Source organism: Schistocerca serialis, chromosome 4 (assembly GCF_023864345.2).
Source record: "Schistocerca serialis cubense isolate TAMUIC-IGC-003099 chromosome 4, iqSchSeri2.2, whole genome shotgun sequence".
Classification (NCBI taxonomy): domain Eukaryota; kingdom Metazoa; phylum Arthropoda; class Insecta; order Orthoptera; family Acrididae; genus Schistocerca; species Schistocerca serialis.
In genome coordinates, this window is record NC_064641.1 from 566,080,370 (window position 1) to 566,093,321 (window position 12,952).

At 41.8% G+C, this 12,952-nt stretch overlaps 1 protein-coding gene across 1 annotated transcript in view; it reads right to left on the reverse strand.

Moving 5' to 3' along the window:
* Positions 1–3,870: 3,870 nt before the first annotated feature.
* LOC126474610 (metabotropic glutamate receptor 2-like) overlaps positions 3,871–12,952 on the reverse strand; it is a 91,946-nt gene continuing 82,864 nt past the window's right edge. The window contains exon 2 of the mRNA XM_050102087.1: positions 3,871–4,919. Coding sequence (XP_049958044.1) covers positions 3,871–4,416 — 546 coding nt within the window. The 5' untranslated portion in view covers positions 4,417–4,919. The remainder of the gene's footprint in view (positions 4,920–12,952) is intronic.

Below are 12,952 nucleotides of genomic sequence, written 5' to 3' on the forward strand. Positions count from 1 at the left end.
ATTCCCATGTGCGTATACATTTCATTCCAATTGTCGTTCAAGCAGTCTTCGTTCCAGTGGAACGGGATACACGTGGGACCATTAAATGGAAGAGACTGACCGATTAAACGCTAAAATTTACTTACGTGAATCAAAAAATTCGTCGCACTTTCAGTTACATCTGACGAAAAATCGCACCATGTTTGTATACATTAATACTCTTCAGTTTTAGCAGCTTCATTATACGTATTATATGAACCCCTACACAATTCACTAAACTTTGCATCTTCTTCAGGAACATTCTGGGTAGATCTTGGTATATGAGGTCTGTGGACCCCATTTGTTCGTTACAATGCCGCCGCCTGTCGGTTGATTTCTTACCATAATTTAGCTTTCTATCTGTACTGTATTAAAAATACTGGCGCTACATTGAAAATGCGCGACAGTGAAAATATCGACGATATGCGATACGTGTCTCGTCTGAAAACAAACGTGAACAGCAGCACGTGTTACCGCAGTCGCTTCCGGAACGAAAGAAATGACGAGCGCCCGAATCGAATCCGCCCAGCGGAGTAGCGACGAAGGCTGCATCTGACAGCCACCCTGGATGTGGTTTTTGGGTCGTTCCCAAAACCCCATTAGGTGAATACCAAGTCGATTTCATTTTACACCTCAGATACATGCTACACAAACATTCAGAACACTTTCTCGCTCACAGTTCTTGGTACTGACAGTGGGAAGCCCGTATTATTGTTCACCCCCAGGCTTGTATTGCGTACTGCTCAGTTCTGTCTCACTTTTGTCTTTATGACAGTGTTATCTGTACGTTAAAAGTGATGGACAGGTTTACCGGGGAAGCACTGGACGATACTCACCTTCAAGTGTTCACTGGAGGCAGAGAAGGGGGGGGGGGGGGGGGGGGGGGGAAGGGGCCCTACGATGGTGTGCAGAGCTCTTCCCGTTGTGCGCAATCACAGCATTTCCTGCATCAGAGTTTCCTATTTCAATGCTTCAATGATTTCGTATTACAGGCTACTTCACTGTTGTGGAGGTATTTTCAAAGAAACAAAGGTAATCAAAGCGAATGAACAATGGTTACATTATTACTTTGCAACGAACCACCGGAACCTCACGTCCTTGGTCAGACTCTAATATTGTGTTACCTGAAGCCAAGCGGTACTAAAAATTGCTGTAGATTTGTGTTCAGTGATACTGAGCCGCACGCGTGTTACAATTGATTCCTGTCCGTCATGAAACTGCTTTGTTTGGTGTTCCCAAGCGACAGGTTAGTCGGCGTCTCGCGCGAGAGCCAATCGCCGAGTTCACTTAAAAAAATGCTTTTTCCTTTTGGGCGGAATGTTGGTCTTCTGTTCGGTGGGTAATTGGGACCTCTCACCGAGGACGGCAGCCGGATTCTTCATGTTATCGGAGTTTGCGGAAACGGTGTGCATATATCAGTTGAAGAATCATTGTTTCCCAATGCTTTTATAGTCGTGAGTTTGTGTCACCGGAGTTGGTATTTATCTCACTTCCCTGGTTTGGTTGTGGATGTTGTGCTGCTGGTGTTTACTTACAGCCAAACACATTGATAAGAAGGAAAAAACTATGAGCAATTTTACCGCTGACTGTAGCACCAAAATGGGCCGTTCACATTCACTAAATGAATTTGATCGTTCATTCAGTGTAGGATATCGTGTGTAATGCTGCTTAACTATGAGCAGAGACAACTATAATTGTATCTTCTGGTAAACCTTCCGGGATGTAAGGTCGTGGTCCATGAAACTCTTCAGCTCCTAACGTTTCGTCCAGAGCTGCGCTGGTCATCTTCAGAGGGGTTTTTCTCCTCCGGCAAGAGTCGCCGGAGGAGAAACACCCCTCTGAAGATGTGCAGCGCAGCTCTGGACGGAACGTTAGGAGCTGAAGAGTTTCATAGACCACGACCTTACATCCCGGTAGGTTTATCAGAAGATATGTCATCCGGTCGTGAAAGCCTTCATACTATGAACTATAATTGTGTTAGATCTCTACATGGATCAGAATTCAGTATTAATAGTAGATGCTTGACTTACTTTAAACTTACTGGTAGAAATCAAACAGAAATCTATTTTAATGTTGATTGCTTCCCGCTAATCGTATGTCTCTCTTCTTCATCCGCAAAACATTAACTTTTTCGGTTATGTGCATTCGAGTAACCGCTCATTTGTCAAGATGGGCAACCGTTTTTACTGTGTATTCCATTTACGTTGCTACAGTAATTATTTAAATTCAAGATTACAGTCATGAGGTATGCACACTTATATTCTTTTGTTAAGAGTTCTACGAGGCTTGTAAGATCTTCTGGCTTGCGATGTGTGTTTACCTGGATTTAATGTTACCGTGTCTGTTTTGGATTTGAAGGGAACTAGCCTTATGTTAACAAATCATTTGTTTTCAGCTCTTTTGTTATAGACTGGAAACTTAATGTTTTTGGTAAAATCTGCGCTATTTCCAATGTTGTAGATATTAACGATTTTATATTTTCTGTCATGTACAATCTGTGCAGAAAGCAGATGTCTGTTATAAGAGTCGAGTGGCACGGAAACGAAGCAATGGTTGACAGGGGAGTGAGAAAGGGTTGTAGTCTATCTGTGATATTTATTCAAACTGAGTATTGAGCAAGCAGTAAGGGAAACAAAAGAAAAATTAGGAGTAGGAATTAAAATCCAGGGAGAAGAAACAAAAACCTTGATGTTTGCTGATGACATTATGATTCTGTCAGAGACAGAAAAGGACTTGCTACAACAGTTGAATGGAATAGTCAGTGTCTTGAAAACAACATATAAGATGAACATGAACAAATCAAACGAGGATAATGGAGAGTAGTGGAATGGGAATTAGATTAGGAAACGAGACATTTAAAGTGGTAGATGAGTTTCGCTATTTGGGAAGCTAAATAGCTAGTCGTTGTGGCCGAGCGGTTCTGGGCGCTTCAGTCTGGGACCGTGTGTCTGCTACGGTCGCAGGTTCGAATCCTGGCTCGGGCATGGTTGTGTTCGGCTTAAGCAGTTCTAAGTTGTAGGGGACTGATGACCTCAGATGTTAAGTCCCATAGAGCTCAGAGCCATTTGAACCATTTTGAAAGCAAATAACTGATAATGGTGGAAGTAGGGAGGATATAAAATGTAGACTGGAAATGGTAAGAAAATGATTTGTTAACATCGAGTATAGATTTAACTGTCAGGAAGTCCTTTCTGAAGGTATTTGTGTGGAGTATGTATGGAACTGAAACATGGACAATAAACAGTTGAGACACGAAGAGAAATGTGGTGCTACGGAAGAATGCTCAAAATTAGATTGGTTGGTCACGTAACTGATGAGGAACTACTGAACAGAACTGGGGAGAAAGAAATTTGTGACGTATCCTGACTAGAAGAAGGGATCGGTTGATAGGACACATTCTGAGGCATCATGTGTTCAACAATTTAGTGCTGTAGGAAAGCGTGGAGGGTAAAAATCGTAGAGGGAGACAAAGAGATGAACGCAGTAAGCAAATTCAAAAGGATGTAGGATGCAGTAGTTACTCAGAGATGAACATGCTTGCACAGGATACAGTAGCATGGAGAGCTGCATCAAACCAGTCTCTCGACAACAACAACAATGTGTGCCATACCGCTCCTTTTGACTTGTTTCATTTCTCAATTTTAAAACAATGAAGCAAATAAATAATATATAAAGTTTTTTGAAAATTTTGGCTCAACATCTTACCACTCCCAGATACACGCTAACCGCTATTTCAGATATGTCGTACTTAAATGGGTGTATGTAGGATAAATTATGAAAGAGGAATAATGAAACATTGACACGTAGAAGGTACACATTGTAGAAAGGCCGTATTACGTTCCAGCCCGTAATTTACATCTGTACAGACAGTACATCCACAGTTGTCTGTATTCTTAGATAAAGGAAGTAATTTACATTTCCTGTACCTTTGATGAAGTCGACCGCCATCTCCAGACCGTAAGTGTCCATATCGCAGTCGTCGAGTATGTGCGCACCGATGGTGACGTTGGGCAGCAGCGAGGGTGGCGCGTTGATCCTGTCCAGCGTGTAGAGCATGGTCTCGAGCGCCTGCACGCCGCCCTGCGGCATCACGGGCCCGCACGTCACCGTGTCGGAGCGCTCGTGCACCATCATGAGCCCGCCCAGCACCAGCTCGCCCTCGACCACCGCCTCGCGCTTCACGGGCCAGGCGGCCTTCCAGGCGCTGAGGTGCGCCTTGGCTCCGTCCGCCTCCTGCAGGTAGCGCTGCTGCAGCTGGTGGTGGTGGCGGTGGGGGTGGCTGGCCAGGCAGGGGGTGGTGAGCGCCCAGGCGGCGGCAGCGGCGGCCAGCACCAGGGACACCGGCGGGAGGCCGCAGCACTGCCGCCACGGCCATTGCTCCCGCTGCGTCTGGCACATGGTTTACCGGAGGCGGAGGACGTTGGCGCCTCTCCGCCGGTCGTGGCTGCTCACCAGCCGCATTGCGTCACACGGTCGCTTGCACGTGCTACGAGGGCGGTAATCCGAAGAACAAAAGGATGGCATCCCTGATAATATTTGGCTTTCTTCACGCTGAAGTACACTCCATTTAATTTATTTTATACAACAATGGTGTGTTTTATTCTTCTTGGTATCCTGTATCCATTTGAACCCATATCACAGCACTCAGAAAGATACTAATTTTTGAAGACTGTTACGCAGAAGATAAGCTATATTGTCAATATGCTCGAATGTTTTACGTTAGTCCAGTTACATAATCATCATTGGTATTCACTGTAGATGTATCTCGGAACATAGATACGTCACTTGGATTTAACAGCCCACCAAAATACTTTTCTCTTCACTGCCTCTTCAATGAATCACCACCAGCTTGTAAAGCTGCTTGTTTTCATTCCCGACAGTCGTACAAAACAGCCAGTGATCTGCAACATATTACAAACAGTATGATAGAAATAAACTCGTAAACATATGAAAAATTCATTGATATTAAGTTGACAACAATGAATGTAACAATAGCGATAGTTGGCCGGTTTAGCCGTTAATCAGCATTCTTCAGTAGCTTAAGAATGTCACTCTATTCCATCAATAATATTTAAGTCGAGTAGACGGACTGTCAGGGAAAAAGTAGTTATGCATCGGTAGTGACAAATTTGTGTAGTGCTCTAATTAACAGCCAGAACCGCACTTGTAATGTTCCTGAACAAGAGAGACAGTTAACTTTGTATAAAATTAACTTTGTATAAAATTGTCGACACTAATCGTCGTTTTCCGATTAGATATTAAATAATGAAGATCTTTACGGATCAGTGTGATTCATTTAAGATATCAGTATCTTAAAGCAGAACAAAACTATTGAGATTACTTACAGCATTAATGAACATGTCACTGCAAAGTAAGCATTTTTAAACTAAAAGTAGATTTACGTATTCTGGTTTCTGCGACACGAAGTTGCAGCTTAAATTCTGTTTTAATCATTTAGCTTTCAACCTACCAGTGGTTACCACGTGCTGCAATTTAACCAAAGGTTATTTCCTAAAATTAGTATAGATCGTCTTGATAGATTATAAAACAGTCTCACGCCCATTAAGTAATACTGCCATTCCTTCACATCATCAAATTCAATACAGCGTCTGGATTCTGAAAAACAGTTACATATTTATAGTTCTGCTTGGGAGCGTTGTCAGGTTACTGGATTTCCTATCAGCAACAAATCGACCATGGACATTTCAACATTTTAAAATCGGTCCATGCTAAAGTTGCTGATGTGACTGTGAAGTGGAAACACGAAAGGAAAACCACCGCCAGACTAAGATCAGCCAGATCTCACGACCGTCGGTAATTGCGAAGGACGACTGTAAAAAACAAAAAGAAATCATCGGAAGGAGTCACTCGTGAGTTCAAAAATGCCACCAGCTGTCTAGCCATCAGAATGACTGTGCTCAGTTAAAAAGAAAACTGTGCAATGGTCGAGCACCTTCTAATAACCCACAAATTTCTGTAGTCAGTGCTAAGTTATGCTTCAAGTGGCGAAAGAGCTGAGTCGCTGGAAAGTGGATGACTGGAAACGAGTAACTGGAATGATGAATATCTCTGTACCCTATGTCAATGTGAGAGAAGGGTTCAGGTTTAGAGGCTGCCTGGACAATATTGCTTCTCATCATGTGTAGTCCAAACAGTGAAGTATGGAGGAAGTAGTCTGGGGATGTTTTCCGTCATTAGGCTGTTACTCCTCCACAGTTATCACTGGAAGTGTTCTTAGCAGAGTTCATCCCACCATAAAAGGGGAAGCATAGACACAGCCGCTAGTAAAAGTCCATTATTAGGTGTCCGCATTCTTTTAATCATGTTGTGCATATGATGATGAATCATTAGGAGACTGAAAACTAACTCGTTACATAACTAATATGTCAAGCACACACATTTTCCATTCACACCACATTGACAGCCCGTCCGTACACAGAGCAACTAAAAAGTGGTGGCGGCTTTTGCAGACTGGCTAACAGTGCAGGTCTGCACAGTGCGCTACTTTGAAATGAAAAGCTGTAGTTTGTTTGTGCGAGTGTGGAGAAGTGGGCATATTATCTGTTGCACCCGGTCATCTTTTGATCACACTTAGCAAGTCGAGTAAGGTTCAGTGTCAGAGGAATTTATGGTCCTCAGTTATTATTACACACAAATGAAAACAGGAAGTATATTCTTGACTGATCTGTGCATACAAGGAACAACGGTATCTTCATCTACGTTTTCATACTCACTGTGATTGACTACTTGCATTTGGCAGGCATAGCCGTTTTACTAGTGAAGGTTGTGTCTCCCTTCATTGCTACACCGATGTCTTTAACGACTTAAAGTATTATGTACACAAGCGGATGCGGCGATAAGCCACGAGACTGGTCATGTTCCATTAAAAAATGGCTCTGAGCACTATGGGACTTAACTTCTAAGGTCATCAGTTTCCTAGAACTTAGAACTACTTAAACCTAACTAACCTAAGGACATCACACACATCCATGCCCGAGGCAGGATTCGAACCTGCGACCGTAGCGGTCGCGCGGTTCCAGACTGTAGCGCCTTTAACCGCTTGGCGACCCCGGCCGGCATGTTCCATTAAAAATTACCATAAAGCTTTACAGGGTGCTCTGTTTCTAAGATTTTGTTACCACAACTGCGGATGCCTGAAGAAGAGATTTGTTTATTTACATTGAACAACTAAGCTGTGCCATAGTGATTTGGCACAGGTGATTTCTTCCGTCCCAGCGTAACGTAATTTTCATTTTGGAAACATAAAAGTTATGAGATTTATACAGGGCGATTCCGTGATGATGTTACAAACTTTCAGGAATAACGGAGAAGGGTAAATGAATCAATTTGCGGCACGGGATTCTGGTCAAGAAACAACCAGATAGAAAGTTGTAAGCGAAAATCATTCTAATACCTGTGACAATGGACCTCTTCTACTGCCAGCTCTGTGTTTTCAGGAGAAAGTAGTACCGATAAAACAAAGAAAAACACAGTTGTAAACATGGCTTCTATGCTTATATGCTATGAGCACTTTTTCAGTAGAAGAGGTGCGTTTTACAGTAGCAAAGATGAACAAGTGCTGATAGCTATTAACGTTTGCACTTTAGAGCCTATGTTTACCATACAGTAAATGGGGTCCATTGTCAGAGGCATCAGAACGATTTTACTTTTTAAATCTTGATTCGGGCTTTCCTGACCAGAGTCCCTTACCTCAAATTGATACATTTACCCTTCTCCGTTACCCCTGAAAGTTTGTAACAGCCTCAAGGAATTGCCAAGTAATCTCGGAAATGAAGTGACGGTGATTTATGTTCCTTAAATGATTTATATGTAAGCACAGCTGTGTTCACACGTGTCGAAGATTTATCATTTTCGTGTCGTTTTCGCTATTCACTTGCACACGACTGCACGTGTCATTGAACTTATATTCCCGTCTCACACCACGCATTCTCTGTCAATCTCCCAAGCAGTAGCCTGGGAACTTGTAGTCCTATATAACAGGACATTTTTCGACTTTCTGTACAAAGCTAATCTTCAAAGTCTGCTATTTCGTTTTCAAATTAACCCTCCTAGTACCACTGGGGCCATGTGACTCCATAAGCAGATTTGAAATATATATCTGCCTTGAATCAAAACGACAATTTTCTAAGTTGCTTGTATGAAATGACATATTGCTCAGTTTTACATTTATAACATATTAAAATTTATTCAAGGGCCATGCACTGAGTACTACTGGGGTGAGCATGATCACAATCTGAATTTTTGTTTGCTTCTTGAATGTAACATTATGAAAACAGAATGATGAATGTTACGTTGAAGAGATGTTATACAAAACACTTGCAAAATGAAACTAACATTTCCCACTCATTATTTATACCCATTATTGCCGTTTTTGCATCAGCCGTTGTTGTGTATGCCTCAGTTGTTAATAGTGTTTTGCTTCAGCGCATGCAAGAACTACATTATGACTAGAAAACGTTTCTGTAGTGCTGAAATACAAGCAATTTTGAATGTAGAAGAGGAATTAGAGATATAGCATCTGATGACGAATGAAGATACAGATGATGATATTTCTGGAGGTAGTGAATCAACTGAAGATTCTGATGAAGATGTTGAAGATTTGGAAACTCTACTTCGTAAAGTTGCTAACATCTCAAATCAGAATGTTTTCAAGTAAGTGTATGTAATCTACCGTATGTTTGCTAAAACTTTAATGACAGTACTAATAATAAAAATCTGTAAGAACATATGTGAAATACTAATCCCATTTTTTTTCAGGTGGAGAAATGGAAATGGAACATGGGCAAAAATCCTTTTAGATTACATGGGAGACAGCCAGCACGAAATATACTGAAAATTGTTCCAGGAATACTGTAAAGTACGTAAATACTGTGCAGTCAACGTTTTAATTATTTATGAACCCCTGCGTTTTCCAGATTATTTTGGACTAACAAAGAAGATAACATTATTTCCGGTAACAAATGGACGGATCTTGACAGAGAAGAATTTGAATGCATTCTTAGCGTCTTTATTCTCGCGAGAGTGTACAAAGGTTACAAAGAGGGTATAGTGAATTTATGGAACATGGAAGAGCATGGCTAACCTATTTTCAATAGTTCTATGGCTAGGAATTGCTTTACAGAAATATCACGTCTATTCGGTTTGATGATGCTCAGCATTGGTGACAGAATCGTAGCCCTAATAAACTGGCTCCTATAAGGGATTTATCTGAACAGAGAGTAAACACATTACATGATGCATACGAAACACAAGAGAATATTACTGTTGATGAACAACTGGTAACTTTTAGGGGTAGGTGTCCATTTTGCTAGTACAAACCCTCAAAACCTGAAAAGTATGGTATAAAGACATAGGCTGCACGTGACAGTACTAATTACTATGTCACACACCTGCAGGTATACGCAGGAAAGGGCGAAGAGCAGTCTATATAAATAAATCAGGTAAAAAGTGCAGTGATAGGATTGACAGAACATAAATCCGGGAGTGGTAGAAATATCACTACAGATAATTTCTTTACAAGTTGGGCTTTGGTAAAGGAACTAGAACGAAAACAAATGCCTGCTAGGAACACTAGAAAAAAGTTGTCATGAAGTAACTGCAGAATTTATCGAAGCAAGAGGAAGAACTGCATCTTCATGTCTCTTCAGATCCCAAGAATCAGCAACAATAGTCCCCTATTGCCCAAAAAAGGGTACGATAGTGACATCACTGAGTACAATACATTTCAGAGAGGAAATGGGTAACGGCGAAGCAGTAAAACCTATTATAACCCTAGAATATAATACAGCTAAATCAGGTCTAGGCACAAAGGACAAGTTAGTCAGGACCTACACCACAAAACGTATGACATGGAGATGCCTATGGTTACTTTTTTCAATATTTTTTATATTCGTGCCCTAAATGCCTTCATAGTTTGGCGGAACTAAATGCTGACTGTAATAAAAACACCAACTGCAAGAGAAAGGAATTTCTTCTTCTGGAGCTGGGAGCAAGTGTGGTACAGAAAAGCAGAAGTCGGTGCAGCAAAGCTTGTCTTCCACGTCATCCTCCTTCAGCAGAAGTACACACCGGGGCAAAACGTGGACGGTGCACCCTTTCGAAAGTTCGGTGGATAGAAAACATTCAGAAAGTCCAGAAGATGCTTTTCTTTGTCTGTAAACAACATTCGGAGGTACTTTGTTTTAAATGTAAAGATCTGCTTTGTTTTCAAAGTAAGGATCTGTAAGATCAATGATTAAGACACGATCTGTAAGTACCTATGTACATAATTTGCCTGGTTTCAATCAGTAATGTATGCTTTCATGTCAGTTCATTAAAATAAATAGAATATTGCCAATATATCCCGAGTTAATTACTTGGTTATCATATGGACTCCAGCGGTACTCACTGTAACAAAAAAATTCTAGTAGTAGGAGGGTTAAATCAGTACAGAGTTGTTTTCGAGGAGACGACGAAACTCATATCGCTTGGCAACTTAGACGCCGACTAGCTGGCAACTGGTTAGTAACGCGTCGCAAGTGATTTACGGATGAGTCAGTCACCATTCACACCGTCTGCGAAGCCCTACCTACCTACATAGTAAGTGATTTTTTTTTAGCGAGGGGGGAGGGGCCAGTTACCAGCTCAGGTCGTCAACATGTTTCATCTGAGTCGCTCCTTGGGCGAAGGGCCTGACTTTTCAACCAAGTCCAAATCGTGTAATTCGTATCTATAGCTGAAAAATCATCTGTGATATGCTTTAGTGTCTTCGTAGAACTACAACATGGAGCAACTTCAGATTCTGGATTACACAGAATTTGACTTTAGAGTAAAAGACTATTCACAACTCAATCTGTCATGAAGAATGATATTTTATTAATTTCTTAAGGAACTTAATTTTTGTACGATATCTACAGCATGACCACGCTCCTCATATAGTCCAAACAATTAAACCCGAGAACTATTTGTTAATAGATTCATATTACTAGGTTGTTTATTAAAGTAATTTCTCGAAACAGAAATGAGTTCATGTGTCGTTTGCATGATCCTCTAATGCAGCACCATCACTGTTTTTTATTGTTAATTAAAATGTTTGGCTGAATAGGTACTTCCCTGCTCTGGTTGACAATGGTATTCCTTTGCTGGTATTAGAGGATTATTTCTAATTATGCATCATATACCGGGTGTTTCAAAAATGACCGGTATATTTGAAACGGCAATAAAAACTAAACGAGCAGCGATGGAAATACACCGTTTGTTGCAATATGCTTGGGAAAACAGTATATGTTCAGGCAGACAAACTTTCGAAATTACAGTAGTTACAATTTTCAACAACAGATGGCGCTGCTTTCTGGGAAACTCTATAGTACGATATTTTCCACATATCCACCATGCGTAGCAATAATATGGCGTAGTCTCTGAATGAAATTACCCGAAACCTTTGACAACGTGTCTGGCGGAATGGCTTCACATGCAGATGAGATGTACTGCTTCAGCTGTTCAATTGTTTCTGGATTCTGGCGGTACACCTGGTCTTTCAAGTGTCCCCACAGAAAGAAGTCACAGGGGTTCATGTCTGGCGAATAGGGAGGCCAATCCACGCCGCCTCCTGTATGTTTCGGATAGCCCAAAGCAATCACACGATCATCGAAATATTCATTCAGGAAATTAAAGACGTCGGCCGTGCGATGTGGCCGGGCACCATCTTGCATAAACCACCAGGTGTTCGCAGTGTCGTCTAAGGCAGTTTGTACCACCACAAATTCACGAAGAATGTCCAGATAGCGTGATGCAGTAATCGTTTCGGATCTGAAAAATGGACCAATGATTCCTTTGGAAGAAATGGCGGCCCAGACCAGTACTTTTAGAGGATGCAGGGACGATGGGACTGCAACATGGGGCTTTTCGGTTCCCCATATGCGCCAGTTCTGTTTATTGACGAAGCCGTCCACGTAAAAATTAGCTTCGTCAGTAAACCAAATGCTGCATACATGCATATCGCCGTCATCAATCCTGTGCACTATATCGTTAGCGAATGTCTCTCGTGCAGCAATGGTAGTGGCGCTGAGGGGTTGCCGCGTTTGAATTTTGTATGGATAGAGGTGTAAACTCTGGCGCATGAGACGATACGTGGACGTTGGCGTCATTTGGACCGCAGCTGCAATACGGCGAACGCAAGCCCGAGGCCGCTGTTGGATCACCTGCTGCACTAGCTGCACGTTGCCCTCTGTGGTTGCCGTACGCGGTAGCCTTACCTTTCCAGCACGTTCATCCGTCACGTTCCCAGTCCGTTGAAATTTTTCAAACAGATCCTTTATTGTATCGCTTTTCGGTCCTTTGGTTACATTAAACCGCCGTTGAAAACTTCGTCTTGTTGCAACAACACTGTGTTCTAGGCGGTGGAATTCCAACACCAGAAAAATCCTCTGTTCTAAGGAATAAACCATGTTGTCTACAGCACACTTGCACGTTGTGAACAGCACACGCTTACAGCAGAAAGACGACGTACAGAATGGCGCACCCACAGACTGCGTTGTCTTCTATATCTTTCACATCACTTGCAGCGCCATATGTTGTTGAAAAATGTAACTACTGTAATTTCGAAAGTTTGTCCGCCTGAAAATGTACTGTTGTCCCAAGCATATTGCAACAAACGGTGTAATTCTATCGCTGCTCGTTTAGTTTTTATTGCCGTTTCAAATATACCGGTCATTTTTGAAACACCCTGTATATGCCTCGTGTTCCGCAGTCAAAATTACCTTTATGCCCACATTTTAAGTGTGAAGACAGCTCTCCAGTATCACACTGTAAACAGAAGCACTTCTACATTGCTTACATGTCTGTAAACTAAAACAATCAAATGATGTTTCTCATTTTACTTTAGCTGAACAGCTACTGTGGCAGTTAAAACTGCAGCAAAAGGCCAAGGAAATGG